At 37.9% G+C, this 22,062-nt stretch overlaps 2 protein-coding genes across 2 annotated transcripts; both read right to left on the bottom strand.

Moving 5' to 3' along the window:
* Positions 1 to 662: 662 nt before the first annotated feature.
* Krt25 (keratin 25) lies at positions 663 to 7,118 on the bottom strand. Its single transcript, XM_005321828.3, has 8 exons — positions 6,288 to 7,118; positions 5,883 to 5,965; positions 5,299 to 5,455; positions 3,082 to 3,243; positions 2,869 to 2,994; positions 2,093 to 2,310; positions 1,360 to 1,427; positions 663 to 1,029 (listed from the first exon to the last, which is right to left on the bottom strand). The coding sequence occupies exons 1-8, from the start codon at positions 6,714 to 6,716 to the stop codon at positions 920 to 922; spliced, it is 1,353 nt and encodes a 450-aa protein (XP_005321885.2). The 5' UTR covers positions 6,717 to 7,118; the 3' UTR covers positions 663 to 919.
* Positions 7,119 to 15,126: 8,008 nt separating this feature from the next.
* On the bottom strand, positions 15,127 to 21,609 carry Krt26 (keratin 26). Its single transcript, XM_078041243.1, has 8 exons — positions 21,007 to 21,609; positions 20,197 to 20,279; positions 19,155 to 19,311; positions 18,885 to 19,046; positions 18,674 to 18,799; positions 17,703 to 17,920; positions 16,233 to 16,291; positions 15,127 to 15,506 (listed from the first exon to the last, which is right to left on the bottom strand). The coding sequence occupies exons 1-8, from the start codon at positions 21,448 to 21,450 to the stop codon at positions 15,355 to 15,357; spliced, it is 1,401 nt and encodes a 466-aa protein (XP_077897369.1). The 5' UTR covers positions 21,451 to 21,609; the 3' UTR covers positions 15,127 to 15,354.
* Between the last annotated feature and the right edge of the window lie 453 nt (positions 21,610 to 22,062).

The raw sequence follows: 22,062 nt of genomic DNA, 5'->3' as shown, positions 1-22,062 counted from the left end.
GAGAGGACTCACGTCTCAACTAAGTATCTAGGGGTAACATTTGGTCTGAGGAATTATGCTTTCAGTTCATCTAACATATCTCCCTTTAGTAGGGATGAATCCATGGGTCAAGAGCGTTATAAACTTCCATCTTGACCTTGTAAGGCAAGTGGGTGATGCCATTAACTTTGGCTTTAACCTTTCTTACTTTTGGAATATTGTTTGCATATATATATATCCATAAGGAAAATGAGATTTGAAAATTAATTAATTGAATTGAATTAATTAACTGAATCAAATAACTGAATTAATTAATTCAGTATAAATATTGAATATTAAAAAAGAGATAGCAGTTAAGTGTCCTACCAGTGTATGTTATAAAAATTTGTTTAATCTTTACATTAGTCATTTGAAAGAAGTGCCTTCTTTATCCCCATTTATAGATGAAGAACCTGAAATGTGTACATTTTTAGTCTTTCTCTTATATCAAGTATGGCACATTAAGGATTTAAATGGAGATATTTTTAATATCTTCGGAAACTGTATGATTCAGAATTATTGGGAAAGGCTCATGAAATTCTAGTTAGAAATCAGTTAACTATGTTTTAAAGTATTCGTGTAGATTGAAAGCTGTTCAGTGCTCATACAAAAACTTTCTAAAGACAAGACAAGATCATCGGTAATAACTTGCTGAAGGAAGAAGGTTTATTGAATATAAGGAATCCATAACAGATTTCTGTATGGTCATCTAGGTAGTCAAATGAATCGTCATATTTGTATGTGACGTTCTTCCAGATGAATGGGGAGGTACCTGTTGATTGCCCAAAAAGAGAAAGGGACAGAAAGACAAGAGGATAGGCGTTTCTTAGACTTGCTCATTTTCCCAGACTAATATAATAATGCCTTTTCTTCTGTGCTGGTCTTTGGCATATGTTCTATTTTAATTGCTTTGAGATTTTTCTTCCAGGGAGTGGAGCCTGGTGGTTAGGATTTTGCTGCGTTGATCAACCTCCTCAAGAACTTTCTTAACTACAATGGCTTTGGCTGGATCTAGAAATTAAAATTTAAAAGGAGATTTTAGAGAGTTATCAATTAAAAGACTAATAGTATTTTTATATAGGATGGACTATGCAGTCAGTGCAAAAATTTAAAGATTCATTTTTGGTGAATTTTTATTACTTGAATAGGTAAAATCATGGTGACATATGACTGTTTAAGATGAACACGTGTCACTCTAGTTACTAGACATCTAGGAATCACTGATATCTACTACAAACCTTCATTTTGTCTATCTAGTCTTGCTAAGCCACAATCACATAAAAATAATCAACTGTGCATTGGAAACGAAGTAATATAATAGTGGGATTCCATCTTAATTACCTTTGATTTGATTTCCCATGTTTCCAGATCCGTAATCTTTAGATTTGTAACCTCCAGACTTACAGGCCCTGTGAAAACATCATGGAAGAGAGTGATTTGGAATCAACCTCTTTGATTTCAGATCCACTATTTAGGTTTTCTTTAGCTCTTTGGTAAGAACATATTCAGTGCATTTACACTGTAGAAACTGCTCTTCATTAGCATCAAGAAATGGTATTTTAAATCTTCACACCTTAAATACAGGGCTTGAATTTTGATTTTGTAAAATATTGCTAATTTGTATCTTGGCAGTAGAGTATTATGTTTAATACTTAGCATGAATGATAATAAATATGGTCATAATAATTTCTGTTCACTTCTAGGAGTCTAAGTTTCAAATTTCAGGAGAGTCATCCTTCAATATTGTTGGGGAACTGGTTTCAGGACCCCAGCAGATCTCAAATTCCAAGGATGCTCAAGTCCCTTATATAAAATGGCATAGTACTTGCATATAAAAATGCATCCTTCCCCATACTATAAGTCATCTCTATATTGCTTATGATACCTAGTACAATGAAAATGTGCAAACAGTGTTACATTGTAGAGAATAATAACAAAAAAAATCTGTACATGTTCAGTACAGATGCAAGTTTTAATTTTTCAATAATTTTCACCTGCCGTTGGTTGAATCCAAGGGTGTGAATACTGAGGGCTGACTGAATATGACATCTTGCATGTACATTATTTGACCTACCCATCATCTCCGCCAATGAGGAGGCAGTAGGTCTCAATTTCCTTCTCCAGGTGGACCTTGAGGTCCAGGAGCTGCTCATACTCCAGTTTCTGGCCCTCAGTCTCAGTCCTGACCTGGTGCAGCTGCTCCTCCAGGGCCCCGATCTGAGCCTGGATTTGCGCCAGCTGCGTGCAGTAATTGCCCTCGGTCTCTGTCAAAGAGCACTCCAGGGACTGTTTCTGTTAGGGAACAAAAGACAGAACCTGAGATGGATAAATAAATATACAGAAATTCCTTTGATATGATTTTCTCCTCCTTAATGTTACCTATAATTGTTTTGCATTTCACTTTAACACATAGCAACACTGACTCTAGATCACTGTTTCAATATAGTCAGATCTTTTTTTTGGTGGAATAGACCTAAAGAGCTGGGTGGAAGAAGCATGCCTGGAATCCCAGCGAGTTTAGGAGGCTGAGGCAGGAGGATCACAAGTCCAAAGATGGCCTCATCAACTTAGCCAGACCCTGTCTCAAAATTAAAAAAAAAATAAAAAGGACTGTGAATGTAGCTCAGTGATAAAGTGCCCTCGGGTTCAATTCCAAAAACAAAAACAAAACAAAAACCTAAAACCCTGGTGTGGCTCTTTTAGCTCTTACACAGTACCATTCTTGTTTTAGGATAATGATAAGACTACATGTGGACATTTTTTTTTCCCCCAACACGGGTATGGTCTTTAAAACCAACTGGTTCATATTTTAAAAGAACCTAGGAATTGCTAAGAAACTGCTTTTCCTACCGTGGCTAAGAGCGACTGCAGTTCGATTTCCAGGGTCTGGAGAGTGCGCTTCATTTCGGTCAGCTCGTTCCGGGCAGAGGTTGTGGCTCCCACATCCTCAGAGATCTGCTGCTGCAGAGAAGCGCTCTGAAATGATGGAAGTGAGGGAGCAAATCTTAGTTTTTGTGAACATCACAAAAATGCACAGTGATTGTTTTCTGGACCAAAGTTCACCTTTTCGTTGAACCAGGCCTCGGCGTCCCTGCGGTTCTGCTCAGCCAGGGCCTCGTACTCGGCTCGCATGTTGTTCAGCAGCACCGTGAGGTCCACCCCGGGGGCGGCGTTCATCTCCACGTTCACGTTGCCTCCCGCCGCGCACTGCAGAGCCTGCATTTCCTAGAGGCAGGAAAGTAAGTGTACAGCTCAGTGACGCAGGAACCTTACGGAAAGTCTAGAAGCTTGGCTTTGGAAGAGTTCTTAGGAGTGACTGGTGGTCCCCTCCCAGACTGTGCAGAAACCTTCCCTCCCCCCTTTCATATTTCCTGTCCATTGGGCTTACTCTCAAGGAGGAGTCACTCCCTATCAGCTGCAGAAGCCTGTTTTATTCTAGAAGTGTCATTTTTCCCCGAGTTACTAAAACTCCAACTCATCAGTTGCAGTTCTGCTCCCCAGAACAAGTCTTCGTTCCTTTTCCAAAAGAAAGTCCTTAAAATTCTTAGAATGAGTTGTTCTCTGATTCCAGGTGTTTATACTGTAAATGTCTCCACCTTTGCTGATGCTCCTCATTACCCTCCAGACCCACTTCAATGTGTTCTCCACTAAGCGACGCCCTGAATATAGTGTGGACATGGTCCAAGGATTGAGTCTGAATGATTGGAATGATTATAACTAAGTAAATGTGTTTGTGTGTACATTACGCACCCCACCCCCCCCACAGGAAGGAAAGAATCCAGATGTCTGTTCAGCTGACATAGTGACATTACAGTGTCTTGTTGGTCAAATCTCTATGGAAATTCTGGTTCTGTCTTGTATTGGCTATGTAAATTTGTTAAATTTGATTAACCTATCTAAGTTTCAATTTACTTATCTGAAAATTGAAGCTAATTAAAAACCCGTCTTTGGGTTGTTACAAAATAAGTAAACAAACTAATAATAATAAGACTTCATAACAATGCCTGGCATATAAATGTTGGCTATTATGATTACTATCATCATGGAAGCTGGGATCTTGTAGGCAAAGTCTGCATGCCATTCTGCCTGAGCCTGAGCTGCCTGTGGTTAGGATTCAGTGTCTAAGACCAGATGACAGGCATCACTACTAAGGGGGTGTAAATTGAAATCTCACAGATCATCCTGTGTCTAGGTGTTAGAAACCCTCCTCCCCTCTCCTGGACAGGTCTGAATGACAGTAACTGAAGCTTTCTTTCCTCCCTGCAGCACCCCTCCCCTCCCCCAGGCTGTTCTGGCATTCTTTCCTGTACCTTCCCCATCTCCAAGGGTACTTTTCCTTCCTGAGGATTGAGCAAAAACTCCCCTCCCTCCCCAAGTTCAAGCAGTAAAAGAAAAGGATGTATAAATGGGGTCACCTATAAGTGAGGCATTAAAAAAGTTGATTGTTTCCAATTCATCCTAAATGTATTGAGCACCTATCATGGATTATAACCATACTTGAACTTTTATGGCCACATGCTGCTGCTCAATTAGTTATATTTACCCGACATCATGACTAACTAAGTAGCTTCTTCGCTTGAGCTCCTGCTTATTTAAGGATTTGGCTTGACTGAAGAAGTCTTTTGGCTGTTTAAAAATATCAAATTCATTTTCAAGGGATAAAGAAATCTTGTCTTTTTTAGAAAACAGTGGCTCTAGAAATAATCTAAAAGATGAAGTGGCTGCATGATCTGATTTTGAAGCTCGATTTCAAATTGAACATTTGGAAGTATATTATATTCTTCGAAGTGAAAATTCTGGTCTAACAGTTCATCTGCAATTTCATTTTTATAGCCATACCTATTAAGAATGTCTTAATGTTGCCCGCACACACATACTTAATGTGTGTAGGCAGTTTTAGTGTTTTAAGTCTGCCACTGTTTTGTAGAAATTTAGATCTAGTCTTTTTTAAAGATGTCTGTAAAGTATATTCATTTTATATAATTAAATATAATCGCCTAAAGCGGACTATTTTAACTTAGCTATAATTACATAGCCAAACATTGATCTTATAACACTGATTGGTCTGGAAAACATGGTTCCTTTTTTCCCATGGGAAACTGGATGAAAGAGAGTGTAAATCTATACGAATAATTTGATACTTACAAAGATGAGTCAGATCTCAGACCTGGCAATGGGTCTTCACCATCACCTTCTCATTTAACAGGTGAGGTACATTATCTCCTGGCAGGTGGAGAGTGTGTGTGGAGGAAGAGCAAAACGCAGATGTTTATCTCTTACCTCCTTATGGTTCTTCTTGAGGTAAGTCAATTCCTCACTCAGGGTTTCATACTGAATCTCCAGGTCAGTTCTGCACAGGGTTATTTCATCCAAAACTCTGCGTAACCCATTGACATCAGCCTCTACACTCTGGTGAAGAGCCAGCTCATTTTCATACCTAAAAAAAAAAAAATGTTAATGATTTTCCAACTTGTATACAGGCTGGAGACAGTCACTGATCAAGGATAAAGGCTAGAATTCTAGAATTTCAAAGTGGCAAATTTGGCCACAAGAGACATCTTTGAAGGATTGTATAATAATTATTATTTTAAAAATTTCAGGATATTTGACAGAAAAGTAGATTATTGGGCACTAGTTTTCTGGCCGTTTACTAAGACTAGCTAAATTATACAAAAATGATAAACATTTTTAATTAAAACCCAAGTTGATTTTAAATCCAAGTGTTTCATAGTCCCGGTATATGAGTTGGTAATATATATATATATATATATTTTTTTTTTTTTGGTGGAGGAATTAAAAATGAATTTTGATTTAATCTTTGCATTCATTGCCATAAATTCTTTTTGCTCTGTGAATCTACTTACTTGAGTCTAAAATCATCAGCTGTCAGTCTGGCATTATCGATCTGTAGGACAGCATTAGCATTGCTGGTGGTGGAAGCAATGATCTAGAAAATGGGGAGTGTCACTTTTAAAAAGGCAATTTATCACAGTGAGAACAAAAACAAAAACCTTGTTTTAAAGAAAACAAACTGAAACTTTTGTTTTATATTAGGAAATAGAATCAAAATCCATGCAATTAGTAGGCAGTCAGTAACATTTTTATCATAAGATTAACCCAAAGCACTGATTTCCAATGCGAAATTGAAATTCCCTTTAATTGAAATCACACACAAAAAAAAGGGATGGTAAATGTTTTTCAGAATTTAAGCGAAAGGAAGTTTAGAAATAAAAAGTATTTACATGCGATGGCCAAATACAGTTTCTTACCTGATTTTTAAGATCCTCAATGATTGGGAAGTATCTACTGTAGTCGTGATCGAGACCCCTGCAAGAACCGGGCCCAAACTTCTCATACCAGCCCTTGATCTTCTGCTCCAGGTCGGCGTTGGCCTCCTCCAGAGCGCGCACGTTGTCCAGGTAGGACGCCAGACGGTCGTTGAGGTTCTGCATGGTCACCTTCTCATTGCCAGACAGGAGGCCCCCCTCATTCATAGTGAAGCCCGCGCAGGGGTTGCCTGTCCCTGCGTTTCCTCCTGATGAACTGCCCCCAAAGGCGCAAGAGAAGCCACTTCCAATGCCTGGAAGACCGCATGCATTCCCAGCCCCGAAACTGGCTGCCCCGCTGGAGAGCCTGAGCGATCCGGTGCTGGGACGGGTGCCGGACCTCCTGGATCCGCTGGAAAGTCGAAGAGACATGATCTCAGGGCAGGCGTCACAGAACTGTTATTCGTGAAAGCCAGAAAGGAGCGCCTTCTCACCTGGGCAGCTTGCCTTTATATAGACAATTCCCAAGGGGGTTCTGGATGGAATTCTGCCTACATAGAATAAAACGCAGCTTGCCGGCCTCAGCAAGTTAGCGTAATTGGATCATTTATTTATTTTTTTTCCTAATTAGTAACTAACTTTGCTGGGCTCATTTCTGGAGGAGGGTAGTTGCCCTCAGGTTGGTGGTTATCTGAGAAATGGGTCTGGGTGGAGCAGTGTCCAGGTTCATTATTACATTTTAAAATTGCTGGTGAGTCATTCCTCACTTCCACCCTAAGAAGATAAAGTGCATCTGTCCATTACAGGATAGAAGTGTCGCATCCTGGTTTGGGGCCAAGGTGGGTTTTAACGTTTCTGATTTCTGCTTTTTCTTTTAAGGTCTTTGCACATCAGTGGAGAATAGAATTGGAACCTTGACCTTCCCAATCTGGTCCTTTCCTCATGAGGTTCTGGTTTTTGTTTGTTTCTAATTCCTCCTGCCACTGTTTCTGATGGGATGTTAACTTCCATTTTGGCTGACGTGCCACATACTTTGTTGACACTTATGACGGGATATTTGTCTTCTCTTATCCATTGTGGTAATTGGGAACACACCCCTAATTGCTGTTATGTTTTGTGGGAGTTTGGAAGGATGTTAATTTATTTCCTGACCTTGCACATTTTTGAAGTGAACCTGGAAGGAACTATTTCATTTGTGTTTTTTTTTTTCTTTTTTACTTCTTGAGGTTTATTTAGTTCAGGTGAAAGTCATAAGTAAGTTAACTCTTTACTGAGTGTGGATTCCCACGTATTTATTGGAAACCCTAAATATTACAAGAAATTTTTAAAATTGACAAGTAAAAATTTGTATATTTATAGTGATGATAGTTCAACATTCCACACTGTGGAATGGCTAAATCAAGCTAATTAATATATCCATTACCTCACATACTTAATATTTTTGTGGTGAGAACATTTAAAATGGACTCTTAGCAATTTTCAAGTATAAATCATTGTTATTAACTATAGTCATCTAATTGTACAACAGCTCTCCTGAACTTATTTCTCTTAACTGAAATTTTATATCCTTTGACCAGTTTCTCCCCAATGGATTTTCCTGATGATTGGTGATATGGAGCATCTTTTCATGTGCCTATTGGCCATTTGTATGTCTTCTTATGAGAAACGCTTTCAAATCAGGTTTTTTTTTTTTTTGTCATGGAATTTTTGAATTCCTGATGGGTTTTGGTGTTACACTTTTTTCAGATAAAAGATTTACAATATTTTCTCCCAGGATGTGGGTTATCTCTTCACTCTGTTAATTGTTTCCTTTACTGTGAAAAAAATTTCAGTTTTATTCAATCCCATTTGTCTGGGTTTTTTTTTTTTTTTTTGGTTGCCTGTGTTTTTAAGAGTCATATAAAAAACTGTCCAGGGGCCAGGGATGTGACTCAAGTGGTAGCACACTCGCTTGGTATGCGTGCGGCCTGGGTTCAATCTTCAGCACCACATACAAACAAAGATGTTGTGTCCACCGAAAACTAAAAAATAAATATTAAAAAATTCTCTCTCTCTCTCTCTTAAAAAAAAAAAAAAAACTTTGTCCAGACCAATATCAAGGAGATTTCTCTCTATGATTTCTTCTAGTAATTTTACAGTTTCAGATCTTAGGTTCAAGTGTTTCATTTGTGTTCTTGACATTTACTGAGAATTGAACCCAGAGGTGTTTTACCACTGAGCTATATCTCCAGCCCATTTTTTTAAACTTTTAATTTTGAGACAGGGTCTTGCTAAGTTACTTAGGGTCTTGCTAAATTGCTGAGGCTGGCCTTGAACTTGTCATCCTCCTGCTTTAGCCTCCCAAGATGCTGGGATTACAGGTGAGCACCACCACTTCTGGTTTGTCATCTTTTTTTTTTTTTTTTAATATATTGACTACAAATGCATGGATTTATTTGTGGGCTCTTAATTCTGTTCCCCAGGCCTATAGGTATGTTTTTGTGTCAGTACCATAATATTTTGATTACTATAGCTTTGTAGTTAGATTTTGAGATTAGGTAAAGTGATACCTCTAATTTGATTCTTTTAGCTTTCTATTCAGGATTTTTGGTGTTTCCAAAGGAATTGAAGGGTTGCTTTTCTTTTCTCTGTGAAAAATTGCACTGGAATTTTTAGAGAGCTTGCAAAGATCACTTTGGCTTACATGAACATTTTAGCAATATTAACATTTTTAATTGGTGAACGTGAAATATCATTCTATTTATTTTTATCTTCTTCAGTTTCTTTCATAATATTTTAGAGTTTTTAATGTAAAAGTCTTTTACCTCTTTGATTAAATTTATTCTTAATTTTTTTTATGGTATTGGAAAAGGGGTTGTCTTCTTAATTTTTCAGACAGTTTGTAACTGTTGAGTAAAAATGCTACTGATTTTTGTATCTTGAAAATTTATTGAATTCATTTTTTTAACCAAGTGTCTAGGGTTTTCTATCTTTAACATTATGTCATTTACAAAAAGACAGTTTGATTTCTTCCTTTCCAATTAGGATGCCTTTCATTTCTTTTTCTTGCCTAATTGCTCTGGCTAGAATCTCTAGTACTATGCTGAATAGAAGCAGTGAGAGTGGGCACATTTGTCTTGTTCCAGATCTTAAAGGAAAAGCTTCCATTGAGTATGATGTTATGGGCTTGTCACATAAGGCCTTTATTAATTTGAGATACACTCAGTTTATGCCTAATGTGTTGAGAGTTTTTATCACAAAAGGATGTTGAATGTTATCACTGTGCTTTTTCTGTATTTATTGAAATGATTGTATGTTGTTTTCTTTGTCCATTCTTTTAATTCGGTGTAGCACATTTATCAATTTGCATATACTGAACCTTGCTTCCCAGGGATAAATCCCACTTGACCATGGTGAATATTTATTTTAATGTGCTGATAATTTCAGTAGTATTTGGGAGAGAATGTTCACATCTATGTTCTTCATGGATATTGACCTATGATTTTATTTTTATGTAGTATCTTTGGCTTTGGTATCAGGGTAATGCTGGCATCATAAAATGAGTTTGAAAGTATTACCTCCTCTTTAGTTTTCTGGAAGAGTTTGAGAAGGCTTGGTATTAGTTCTTCATTAAATGTTTAGGAGAATTTAGATGTGAAACCCTCTGTAAATTTAGATGTGAAACCTCCTAGTCTTTTCTTTGATGGGAGACTATTTATTACTGATTCAATCTTCTTACTTTTTGGTTTGTTCAGATTTCTTATTTCTTCATCATTCAGTTTTGGTGTATTTTATGTTTCCAGGAGTTTTATGTATTTGTTTATCTATCTATATAAATATTTATGATTCTTTGTACTTCTGCGGTATCATTTATATCTCCCCTTTCTTTTCTGATTTTATTTAAGTCTTTCCCTGTCTCTTCTTCTCTCTCTCTCTCTCCTAACTAGAGTTAGTCAATTTTGTTTACCTTTTCAAAAAAACCTACTTTTTGCTTCATTGATATTTCTAATTTTTATCTCTATTTACTTCTGCCCTGTTATTGGTTATCTTCTCCTATTAACTTTGGGCTTACTTTATTCTTCTTTTTCTAGCTCCTTGGATGTAAAGGTAGGCTGTTTATTTGAAACCTTTCTTCTTTAATGTTGGCCTTTATTTCTATAAGCTTCCCTCTCAGAAAGGCTTAGACTGCTACAGTTTAAGGCTATTTTTTAACTGTGAAATGGAGAAGATGGGAGACCTAGGGGAGGTACTACAGAAAAAAACTGAAAAAATGAGATTGTACACATGTATGAATCTGTAACAACAAACCCCACTAATATATAGAATTATAACTCACCAATAAAAATTTTAAAAAAGGCTTATGTCATGTCTCATGTTTTGCTGTGCTTCCATTTCCATTTAAGATCTTCAAAATGTTTCTTCAATCCCTTGATTATTCAGATGCATGTTCTTTAATTTTCATGTATTTGTGAATTTTCCAATGTTCTTGCTATCTATTTCTGGTTTCCTATCATTGTGATCAGAAAAGAGACTTGTTATTATTTCAACCCTTTTAAAATTTATTTGTTTGGTGGCCTAACACATTCTGGATCCTGGAGAATGTTCTTTGTGTGCTGGAGAAGCTTTTGTGGTAATGCTCTGTATGTGTCCATTAGGTCCAGTTGGTCTAAAGTGTAGTGTAATCTCCATGTTTCCTTATGGATTTTCTGTCTGGATGATCTATCCATTGTCAAAAGTGGAATATGGAAATCTTCTTCTGTGTGAGTTGGCTTTTCATCACTGTCACCAAAATACCTGACAAGAACAACTTGGAGAAGAAGAAGTTTGTTGTGGCTCATGGTTTCAGAGGATTCACCCATGGTTGGCTGAGTCCGTTATTCTGGGGCCAAGGTAAGATAGAACATCATGGTGAGAGGGTATGGTAGAGGAAAGCTCATGGTGGCCAGGAATGAGAGAGAGAGAGAGAGAGAGAGAGAGAGAGAGAGAGAGAGAGAGAGAGAGAGAGAGAGAGATGGGTTGGGGGAAGGGGCCACAGGGGAAGATGGACCCTTCCTGGACATGCTCCCTGTGACCCAGCTCTAGCTCCACCCCCTGGCCTACAGTTACCATCTTGTTAGTCCATTCATGGACGGAGGAAGCTATAGCTCTCATAACCCAGTAGTTTTACCCCCAAACATTCCTGCATCACCACAGGAGCTTTTGAGGGACACCTCATGCAAAAACCACAACAGCTACTGTGGTAGTATTGCTATCTGTTTTTCTCATCAGATCTATAAATATTTGTTTTACATACTTAGGTGTTCAATGTTGAGTGCATGTCTATTCACAATTGTTATATTTTATTAATAAATTTATAATGAGATAATGACCTTTTACATTTCCTTTCATTATTTTTGATTTAAAGTCCATTTTGTCTGATATAGCACCCCTTACTCTTTTTGGTTCCATTTTATAGAATATGGAATATCTTTTCCTATCCCTTCGCTTCAATCTATATGAATCATTAAAGATGAAGTGAGTATCTTATAGAAAGCATATGCTTTGGGCCTTATTTTTAAAATCCACTCACTCACTCTGTATCTTTTGATTAGAGGATTTAATCCATTTATAGGTAATGTTTTTTTTAGTAGATACTTTGTTTTTTTCTCTTGCTGTACTACTTTGTGATTTGATGGCTTTATTTAGTGGTACGTTTTGATTCTTTTCTATCTTCTGTGTATCTACTATTGGTTTAACTTTGTGGTTTACATAGAACATTTTATTATTATAACAGAGTATTTTATACTGATAACAAACAACTTAACCTTGATCACATACAAAAGCTCTACATCTTAACTGGCCCCCATTTGATGTTTTTTATATCAAAATTTGCATTTTTATGTTGCATATCCATTAACAAATTATTGTAGCTATAGTTATTTAAAAATTTTTTTGTGGTTGTAGATGGACAGAATGCCTTTATTTTATATGTTTATTTTTATGTGGTGCTGAGGATCCAACCCAGTGCTTCACATGCTAGGCAAGTGCTCTGCCACTGAGCTACAGTCCCAGCCAGTTATTTTTAATAGGTTTGTCTTTTAAGCTTCGTACTAGATATAAGTGATATATATACCTCTATTATAATATTCTCATTTGTATCTCTACTAGTGAGTTTTTAATTTTCATGTTGTTAATGAGCCCTGTTGTTTCAACTTGAAGAACTTCTTTACCATTTCTCATAAGGCGGATCTAGAGATGATGATCCTGCTTAGCTTCTGTTAGCCTGAGAATGTCTTTATCTCTCCTTCATTTCTGAATTACAGCTTTTCTGGGAATAGTGTTTATGGCTGACAGTGTTTTTTTTTTTTCTTTCTTTCTTTAGCACTTTGAATACATCATTCATTTCCCTCTTGTCTTGCAAAGTTTCTATTGTGAAGTCTGCTGATAGCCTTATTAGGGTACCCTTGTATGTGATACATCTCTTATTTCTTGCTGTTTTCTTCTTTTTTGACTTTTGACAATTTGACTATAGTGTGCCTTGGAGTATTTTTCTCCAGGTTGATCTTGCCTAGAGTCCTTTGAATTCCATGAATCTGTAGGTCACATGTCTCACCCAAGATTTTGAAAGTTTTCAGATCCCATTTCTTTAAATAATTTTTAAAAAATCTTCTTCTATCTCTACCTTCTTTTGAAATGCCCATAATTTGTATATTTGTATGCTTGGTGGTGTTACATAGGTCCTTATGCCTTCTTCACCCTTTTCCATTCTCTTTCATTTTTGTTCCTTGACTTTACTCATTTCATGTCTGTAGTAGGTAGCATGTAAGGCTTATTTATGGAATATTGTTCCCATTGGAAACAATTGTCCCACACTAGAAACAACTCCACAATGGAATGCATAATTTGTGTCAAAAATTTTAAAAGTGTTTCCGGGTTGTTATTTAGGTAATGCTATTCAATATAGCTTAAATTTCTCTGTTTCTAGTTATTAATATGGTCAATACTTTTCCCAAATTTATGGACAATTTGGAATTCCTCTTAGAATGTTGAAGATATCAGTCTACTGTCTTTGACTTCCACTGTTGCTTCCACTATCATTCACTTGAAGGGAATGATTTTTCCCCCCATAAGACTGATTTTGAAGATCTCTTTGTTGCATTGTACCTTTATTATGATTTATTTATATGTGAACTTCCTTTTATATTGTCTTTAGATTCGCAATTGGTGGTCTCAATTAAAGATATCCAATAAGAATTTTGAGATTTGTCAAGTATTGGTGACAGTCTTTTATCTTTAAAATGCATGTGTCTGTGTATATATATTTTTTTAAAGAGAGAGTGAGAGAGGAGAGAGAGATAGAGAGAATTTTTAATATTTATTTTTTTAGTTCTCGGCGGACACAACATCTTTGTTGGTATGTGGTGCTGAGGATCGAACCCGGGCTGCACGCATGCCAGGCGAGTGCACTACCGCTTGAGCCACATCCCCAGCCCCTGTGTATATTTTTTGTTTTTATTTTTTTGCAAATGTTGACCATTTGGAAACAAGGAGAGGACCATTTTGAATAGTATAGTTGCTTATTAAAAGCATGCGTTTTGGAGTAACAGTTTATTCTTATATTAACTATAAATCCATCTTATGTAGATAGACATGTCTGTTTATCTGTATAAGTAGAAAAAAGCGAACACAGAAAAATAGAAGTTATTTGAGTGGTTCTCGGAAAGAAAAACAACTCTATTGGGAGCAAGCAGGAGTAACTAGTATTAGTACTGGTAGTCCAGAGAGAAAGAGCGTCCAACACTGTGTTTGGAAGGTGGTAAGTTAGCAAAGGGTTTGAGAAAGCGAGTGTGTGGCTTTAGTTCTCCTTTATAGGACATAGAGCTTTTATGTGACCCTAATATCCAGAATGAAAGAGTAATAAAGCATAATGAGGGAAACTGTAGCCCAAGGGATGGGGGCATCCAGTGACCAGGAGTTAATACGAGGACTGAGGAGGGAAGTGCAGGCAGAGAGACTGGAGGTGATTAATGACAGAGAGAAGAATATAAGCAGGGTGTAGACCCACTATACTAGAAGCCGTGTTCCTGGGTGTGTCATTGATGATTATTCACAATTCTGCCTGTTTGTGGTCCCTCTTTGGTGGCAATGGAATCTTAGTGTGAAAACAGAATGTGCTTCAGTGAAATTATTATGCTGATTTTGCTGTGTGCAGTGGGACTCTGGTCACCACGGAGGAGAAGGTGATCAGGATTTGAAATTGAGCTCTACCATATATCAGCTGCATAGGAAATCCCTTAAATTCCTGCGGAGGAAATTCCTAGGGAAATTCCTTAAACTGGTTGAATATCGCTTTCCTCATATATATAAAGTGAAGATAAAACACTTAACACATGAGCTTTTATAAAGATTAAGTTGGCTAATGATTGTGAAATGAGTTCAAGCACACTTAATATAAAATATTGTCATTATAGTTCTGCAATCAAAAGCATTTCTAACCTGGGACCAGAGATTAGGGCTGTGATCTTTGCCACTTATCCTGTTATTTTTTTGAGGCAAATGTGACTGTGAAGTGAAGAACATGATTTCATTAGCATGTCTTTAGTATTGTCATGTGAAAATTAAAAAGAAGCATATTTCTTAAAAAAAAAAAAACAACTTGCGGTGGGTATGGTGGTGCACACCTATAATCCTAGCGGCTTGGAGGCTGAGGCAGGAGGATCATGAGTTCAAAGCCAGCCTCAGCAACTTAGTGAGGCCCTAAGCAACTCAGTGTGAACCTGTCTCTAAATAAAGTATAAAAAAGGCTGGGGATGTGGCTCAGTGGTTAAGCATCCCTGGGTTCAATCCTTGATACAAAAAAAAAAAAAAAAAAAAATCCACAACCTTGCAACGGAAAAATATTTTAATGAAATGTTCCCCCAAATCAAAATGAAACTAGGGACAGAGCAAGATTTTCCCCTTCTTTTAAAAAAGGGTGACATGCAAAAAACATGAGCAAAGTAGGAGAAGGAACCCAAATTTCAGTCCTTTTATTTTTAAGAAATGAAAATTTCCGTTTGGCCCGTGGAATTTTGCTAAGGCAGCAATTTTCTTAAATGATTTTTTTTTCTCATTATGATGCTTTAGAAGGTACTCGTTGCTCCATTGTAATGTTGCTTATCTTAGAAGATTTTTCTTCTATGGAGTGGACTCTCAGTGAAACCACATTGCCAAGTTGATCGAGTTCTTCAACCACCGTTTTGACAAACACTTCTTCTTTTGAGTCTAAAGGAAAATCAAAGTTCAGCGATCATTTTCAGCAGGTTGAAAAGTAGTCATGACAGGTATGCTTTCTAAAATTGGGTTTTTGCAGAGATGGGGTGCAGCTCAGTGGTAGAGTGCTTGCTTAGCATGTGGAAGGCCCTGGGATCAACCCCTAGCACTGGCCCCTCCCCCTCCAAAGTTGTTTTTTGCAAATTTGCAGAAAATTGAGATACTATGTTTAAAGTCTATGTTTACCAAGATTTGAAACTATCTTTCTTATATTAACTACTGATTTTTAGAGCAATAGGTATCTAGATGCATAAAGGAAATATGGATTAAAAACCACCTAGTAACAGGCAGGTATAGGCACGGAGAAAGTAATGCCTTCTTTTAAATACTGACTTGTCCTATTTTTTGTGGCTTAAAAGGACATTATTTTTTTTTAACAAAATTAATAATAAACAAAGTAATTGTTTATCAAAGCATTGAAACAATGAAAAAGAATATGTTGAAGGTAAGGAAGATATTGAGGGATTGAGTCCTCATCCAGTCATTTCATAATTTGACCACATCCGTTCCACAAGGAAACAAAATGCAAATATTAAGAATGATCATAATGACTTTTCATCTCTTCATTCACTAGAACGGAACTTAAACATAAATTTTATTTGGTTCACAAATAAGTGATTTATGTTATAAAACAGAAGAGATTTTAAAGAATTACATCAAGGAAAAAGCCTTCTGTACCTTTGATTTGATTCCCAGGTCTGCACCCTTTTGCTTTGTAATACGTGGGTGTGCTCCTTCTGTGAAGATAAGAATAAGTTAGTGCATTTTTTTTCTTTCAAGAGGGAGCTCATAAATAATAGGGAATTGGGAACAAAAGTTCTGGAGTTCTGGTTTCAATAAGATGTAAATTTTTCTTATGTTTAAGGACATTAATTTTTTTGACATAGTGAAAAAAGAGATGTTGATGAGCAGATGTTGGGCAGAAATTTCCTCCTCACCAGATATTATCTTTTTCATCTCTCAATGTGGGGACTCTAAGTCTCACTATGACTTTTCATCCACCTGGCTAACGAGCATGTTTGGAGCGCCTACTGTGTACAAGGGGAAGTCGAGGTGCAATGGGGCTAAGAAACAGCTGTTTGCATGGCAGGAAATAAAGCATATTCATGTAAAAATCTGTAGCATTTCATGAAAGGTGCTGTCAGTTCAGTGAAAAATGAATGGTGTGAAAGGACTTTGTTCTGAGAAGGGAGCCATCACTGTTGGGTTCTTGAGAGAATAAGCTAAAGAGGGCTCACCCTGGCCTTCCAGAGTACATACGTTACCTACTCATGGGTGTGTCCATGGGCAAGCATTTTTAGTAATACCAATGATTACCAAGTACTTTTTTGTGTATAAGTCATTGTCAGAAGCACTTTACACAGCGGAGTGAGGTGCTATGGCTAAGGAAAGGCAACAGTATGGTTTTGAGCTGGGCATGGTGGTGCAAGCCTGTTAATCCCAGCAACTCGGGAGGCTGAAGCAGGAGGATGGCAAGTTTAAGGCCAGCCTCAGGAATTTAGTGATTCTCTAAGCAACTTAGTGAGAACTTGTCTCAAAATAAAAAGGGCTGTATATGTAGCTTAGTGGTACAGTATCCCTGGGTTCAGTCTCTAGTGCCAAAGAAAAGAAATAAGAAAAATAAAAATAAATGTATGGTTTTGGTGTTATCACAGTTTTATCTGTGAGGAAATTGTGATTCAAAGAGGTTCAACCACATGCTCAAATTTACCTGGTATGTGATTCTCAACCAAGGCTGTAATTCTAGGGCTGTTTTGCTCTTGGATGATGAACTATGGTGCCTCTCCAGTTAGATTTTCCTAATCATCATTGCTCTGCTTTTATAGAGGGTGCATGTGGGGTAATGAGTGATGTAACAATAAGATGGAGTGAGCTATTTATTATAAAAGAAATATGCTCAAACACTAAATTATAGAAAGAAATTTCTATAGAATTTCCCCCTCAGATTGGAATATTGTAATTGTTAAATATTTCATATTTAATTGTTCTTTTCACTTGGATGTGGCAGTGTCCATAAGGGAGAGACTACATGCGTATGAATGGGCATGATCTTCAGCACGGGAAATTCCAGGATGCAATATGGCAATATTTCTCCAGAAAAAATACGGTTCCTGTGAGATTCATTTCCCCCCAACCATTCATATTTACCTTTCTTCTCCATCTAGTAAGTTGCAATATGTCTCAATTTCTTTCTCCAAAAATACTTTGAGATCCAGAAGCCGTTCATGCTCCAGCTTCTGGCCTTCCGTTTCCGTTCGAATCTGCTGTAGCTGCTCCTCCATTGCCCCGATCTGATCCTGGATCTGCTGGAGCTGAACGCAGTAGTTTCCTTCGGTCTCAGCCAGGGAGCATTCATAGGAATGTTTCTGAAAGAGGAATGAAGTCAGGCTGGACTGTGTAAAAGCAAAGGGCATGCTCCTATTTTAAGCATTCTCAAGGTGGAAAGAAATGTTGGCACAAGAGATCTAAGTCTTTTCAGCTGAAAATTGAAATTGGTTAGAAAAGGTTTCTTCTCCATTGGGAAAAAAGCCTTTTTTCAGGTTTTGGGGTGGATGGGTCAGAAGTAATGTTTATTTTCATAAACTTGTATTTTTAATTATATGTACTTAGATACACTGTACTTGTGGTATAGATCCATATTTTTATATATGTGTTTTCTTGTACCTATGCACACACACACACACTTCTATGGTTTGAATATGGTTTGATTGTGTCCCCCAAGCATTTGTGTGTTGGAAGCTTAGTTCCAGTGCAGAGATATTAAGAGTGGGTGGACCTTTAAGAGGTGGAGCTTATTGGCAAGTAATTAGGTCATCGAAGGTGCTGCTCTCAGGAGAAACTGATGTAGTTCCCATGGAACCCTATTTGCTTCTCATGAGAGGGTTGTGATAAAAGAATGAACTTGGCCTGTGATCTCTCCCTCTCACATGCACTCATTCCATGATGACATTGACCATGGTGTGTCACAGCAGGTGCTGTTTAGACTGTCAGCCTTTAAAAACCGTGAGCTAAGTGAGCCTCTTTTCTTTATAAAGCACCAGCCTCAGGTATGTTGTGAGAGCAATGGAAAAGCGGGCTCACACACACACATATTCAATTCAATGGCAATTCCTACATACCATAGCCGTAAGGGACTGAAGTTCTATTTCCAGGGTTTGTAGGTTGCGCTTCAGTTCTGTCAGCTCATTTCTGGCTGCTGTGGTTGCTCCTGCATCATCTGAAATCTGCTGTTGCAATGATGCACTCTGAAGAGGAATTGTCAGAAGGGTTAGTGGCTAGCTTGATTGTTCACTGAATAAGCCCTTCGCAGGTAACTTGCCATAGCTGTACCTTCTCATTAAACCAGGCCTCGATGTCTTTACGGTTCTGTTCAGTCAGTTCCTCATACTCAGCCCTCATGTTGTTCAGCATAACAGTTAGGTCCACTCCTGGGGCTGCGTTGACCTCCACATTCACGTTGCCTCCTGATGCATGTCGCAGGACTCCCATTTCCTAGAAAGGGGTCAATATTAATATCTGAGGGAGGATTTTGACTGGTATCCAAACCCTGCTTTGAAATGAAGAGTGGATTGTACATAGCGGCTCTGCAGGCTTCCTTACCTCCTCATGAGTTTTTTGAAGGTATGTCAGTTCCTCACCCAGGGTCTCACACTGAATCTCCAGGTCTGTTGTGCCCAGGGCCAGCTCCTCCAACACTCTGCGGAGACCGTTGGTGTCCGCCTCAACACTCTGGTGCAGGGCAAGCTCGTTTTCATACCTTAAAGTTCATGAAGGTGTTTGAGAATTGTAACCCTAGGCAGGTGCCAAATGCAACTTGTGAAGACACTTCATGTGCCAAAAGATGTGAGGTTCTGTATACACTTCTGAAGCTTTTTGCAAGAGCAAACTGTTAAAATACTTTAAGAGAACTACTGATGTATGAATATCATTTTGGAGGTGTTATTTCTTCAGAGTTAATTTTTTTTTGTCATCCAATGTGTTAGTTGAACAAAATATTGCTAGATTAAAAATGTTATGATAGTTCTCTTTTTAAGGGCATATTTAAAGTTCTTTTTAAAAGGGCATATTTAAAGTTCTTTTAAAAAGGGCATATTTAATTTAATTTCTTTACTGATCTAGTATGGCTATCAATGTTTTGATATTAAAACATTTGGGTTTTAAAAACAAAAAAGGGCTTGGGGATATAGTTTAGTGGTAGAGTATTTGATTTGCCTAGCATATGTGAAGCCATGGGTTCAACCCCCAGCACTGTAAAACACTCAAATAAGACATTTAAATAATCAGTAAGAGGGTTGGGGATGTAGCTCAGTGGTAGAGAGCTTGTCTAGCATGTGTGAGGTTCTGGGTTCAATTCCTAGCGAGTGTGGTGTGTGCTCATGTGTTCTTTAATTTAATTTTAGTATTTTTTTTTCTTGGTACTGGGGATTGAACCCAGGGGTGCTTAACCACTGAACCACATCCTCAACCCTTTTTATATTTTATTTAGAGACAGGGTCTCACTGAGTTGCTTAGGGCCTTGCTGAGGCTGACTTTGAACTTGCAATCCTCCTGCCTCAGCCTCTAGAGCTGTGCTGCCTGGCCTCAATTTTAGTATTTTTACCTTTACCAAAAAAAAAAAAAAATAATAATCATTATCACCTACTTCAGTCTGAAGTCATCAGCAGTCAGCCTGGCATTGTCATTTTGTATAATGATGCTGGCATTACTTGTGGTCACAGAAACAATCTAAATGGGTAGAATGTGCAGAATGTTAAGAACCAAAACTCAAAGAACCCTCCAGATTTCGGTGAGATTCAATAACTTCTTAACCTGTTGAGCATCTATTTTAGCATCACTTTTTTTTCCATATTATAGAAATCTGAATTTTCTTTAGATAATAAATATCCAGAGCGTAAGAGCCACACGAACACTTTTTATTACTGTTGGTAAAGGCATGAGTTAAATATAAAAAATGACAGTGATTACTCTATTTCAATACTATTGCTCTTTCATTATTTTAATTCTATAAATTTTCATTGTTGGACACTTTGCTTTTAGGACTTGGAATATACAATTAACAAATTCTACTATATATATATATATATATATATATATATATATATATATATATATATATATATATTTATTTTATTTTATTTTATTTTTTTTTGAGGAGGGGTATCCGGGATTGAACTCAGGGGCACTTGACCCCTGAGCCACATCCCCAGCCCTATTTTGTAATTTATTTAGAGACAGGGTCTCACTGAGTTGCTTAGCATCTCGCTTTTGCCTAGCTTTTGCTGAGGCTGGCTTTGAACTTGCGATCCTCCTATCTCAGACTTCCTAGCCACTGAGATTACAGGCGTGCCCCCAGCGCCCGGCTCCCATAAATTTTTAAAGCATGGTTTCTGTTTCCTTTAAGTTATGCACCCTGGAAGTCTATAAGGAAAGTATGCAGATTCATACTTCTTACCTGCTTTTTGAGGTCTTCAATGACTGACAGGTATCTGCTGCAGTCATGATCAAGTCCCCGACAACAGCCAGGCCCATACTTCTCATACCAGCTCTCGATCTTCTGCTCTAGGTCTGCGTTCGCCTGCTCCAGAGCGTGCACGTGGTCCAGGTAAGAGGCCAGGCGGTCGTTGAGGTTCTGCATGGTCACCTTCTCGTTCCCAGAGAGAAGGCTGCACTCATTTCCAAGAAAACCAGTGCTAACGTGGCTTCCAGACCCTCCACCACCGTTGCAGAAGCTTCCTCCAGAAGAAACGCCCCCAAGCGTACCAGAAAAGCTGCTTCCTGCTCCCGAGGACCCAGCACACACATTGTCAGCCACAAAGCTCGCCTCTCCACGGGACAGCCTGACGGAACCAGCTCGTGAGCAGGACCGCCTGGATCCGCTAGACAATCGGAAAGACATGGCGACTGCACAGCCCAGCGACCCTTTCCCAGAGAGGAGCAAAGCTAGAGTCCACCTTCCTCAGAGGGTGGCTCCAGTGGCCTTTTATAGGATTCAGTGGTCATTTCGATCTCACCTAGGCCGATCTGTAATAAAATATAACTCGCATCCTAATTGCTGTTTTCCCTAACTGGGCTATTTTTAATAGTGTCTAGTGGGTGGCAAGCTGCCGCAAGCATATTTTTTATATGGAAAAAAGGTGCCAGGTGGAGTGACACTAAATCATAGCTTCCAAGGGTTAGTAATACTAAATCACAGCTTCATAGATCACAGAAAAGAAAATCATCAGTTCTTTTCCAAAAGGTATAAAGGGACATGTTTTTGACCTCTGGAATAGATTCCCCCCTCCCATCTAACAAAAATTGGTGATTCAAATGAGAAATGTCTACTGCTCTTGTCCTGCAAATGCATATGAAGTATCTCTGTTATTCACTCTTTATTGAGTGTTGTTGGAATCAGAGACTCTCAGCATATAGTGATCTTTTGATAGTGGGAGTTTTTGAATTGATTTAAAAAAATATTGAAAAGATGGAATAATAGAAATCCTATAGTAATTTGCTTGTCAGTCACACT

Source organism: Ictidomys tridecemlineatus, chromosome 3, assembly GCF_052094955.1.
Source record: "Ictidomys tridecemlineatus isolate mIctTri1 chromosome 3, mIctTri1.hap1, whole genome shotgun sequence".
Classification (NCBI taxonomy): domain Eukaryota; kingdom Metazoa; phylum Chordata; class Mammalia; order Rodentia; family Sciuridae; genus Ictidomys; species Ictidomys tridecemlineatus.
Note: the sequence above shows the minus strand (reverse complement) of the source record. Positions and strands in the feature narration are given on the sequence as shown.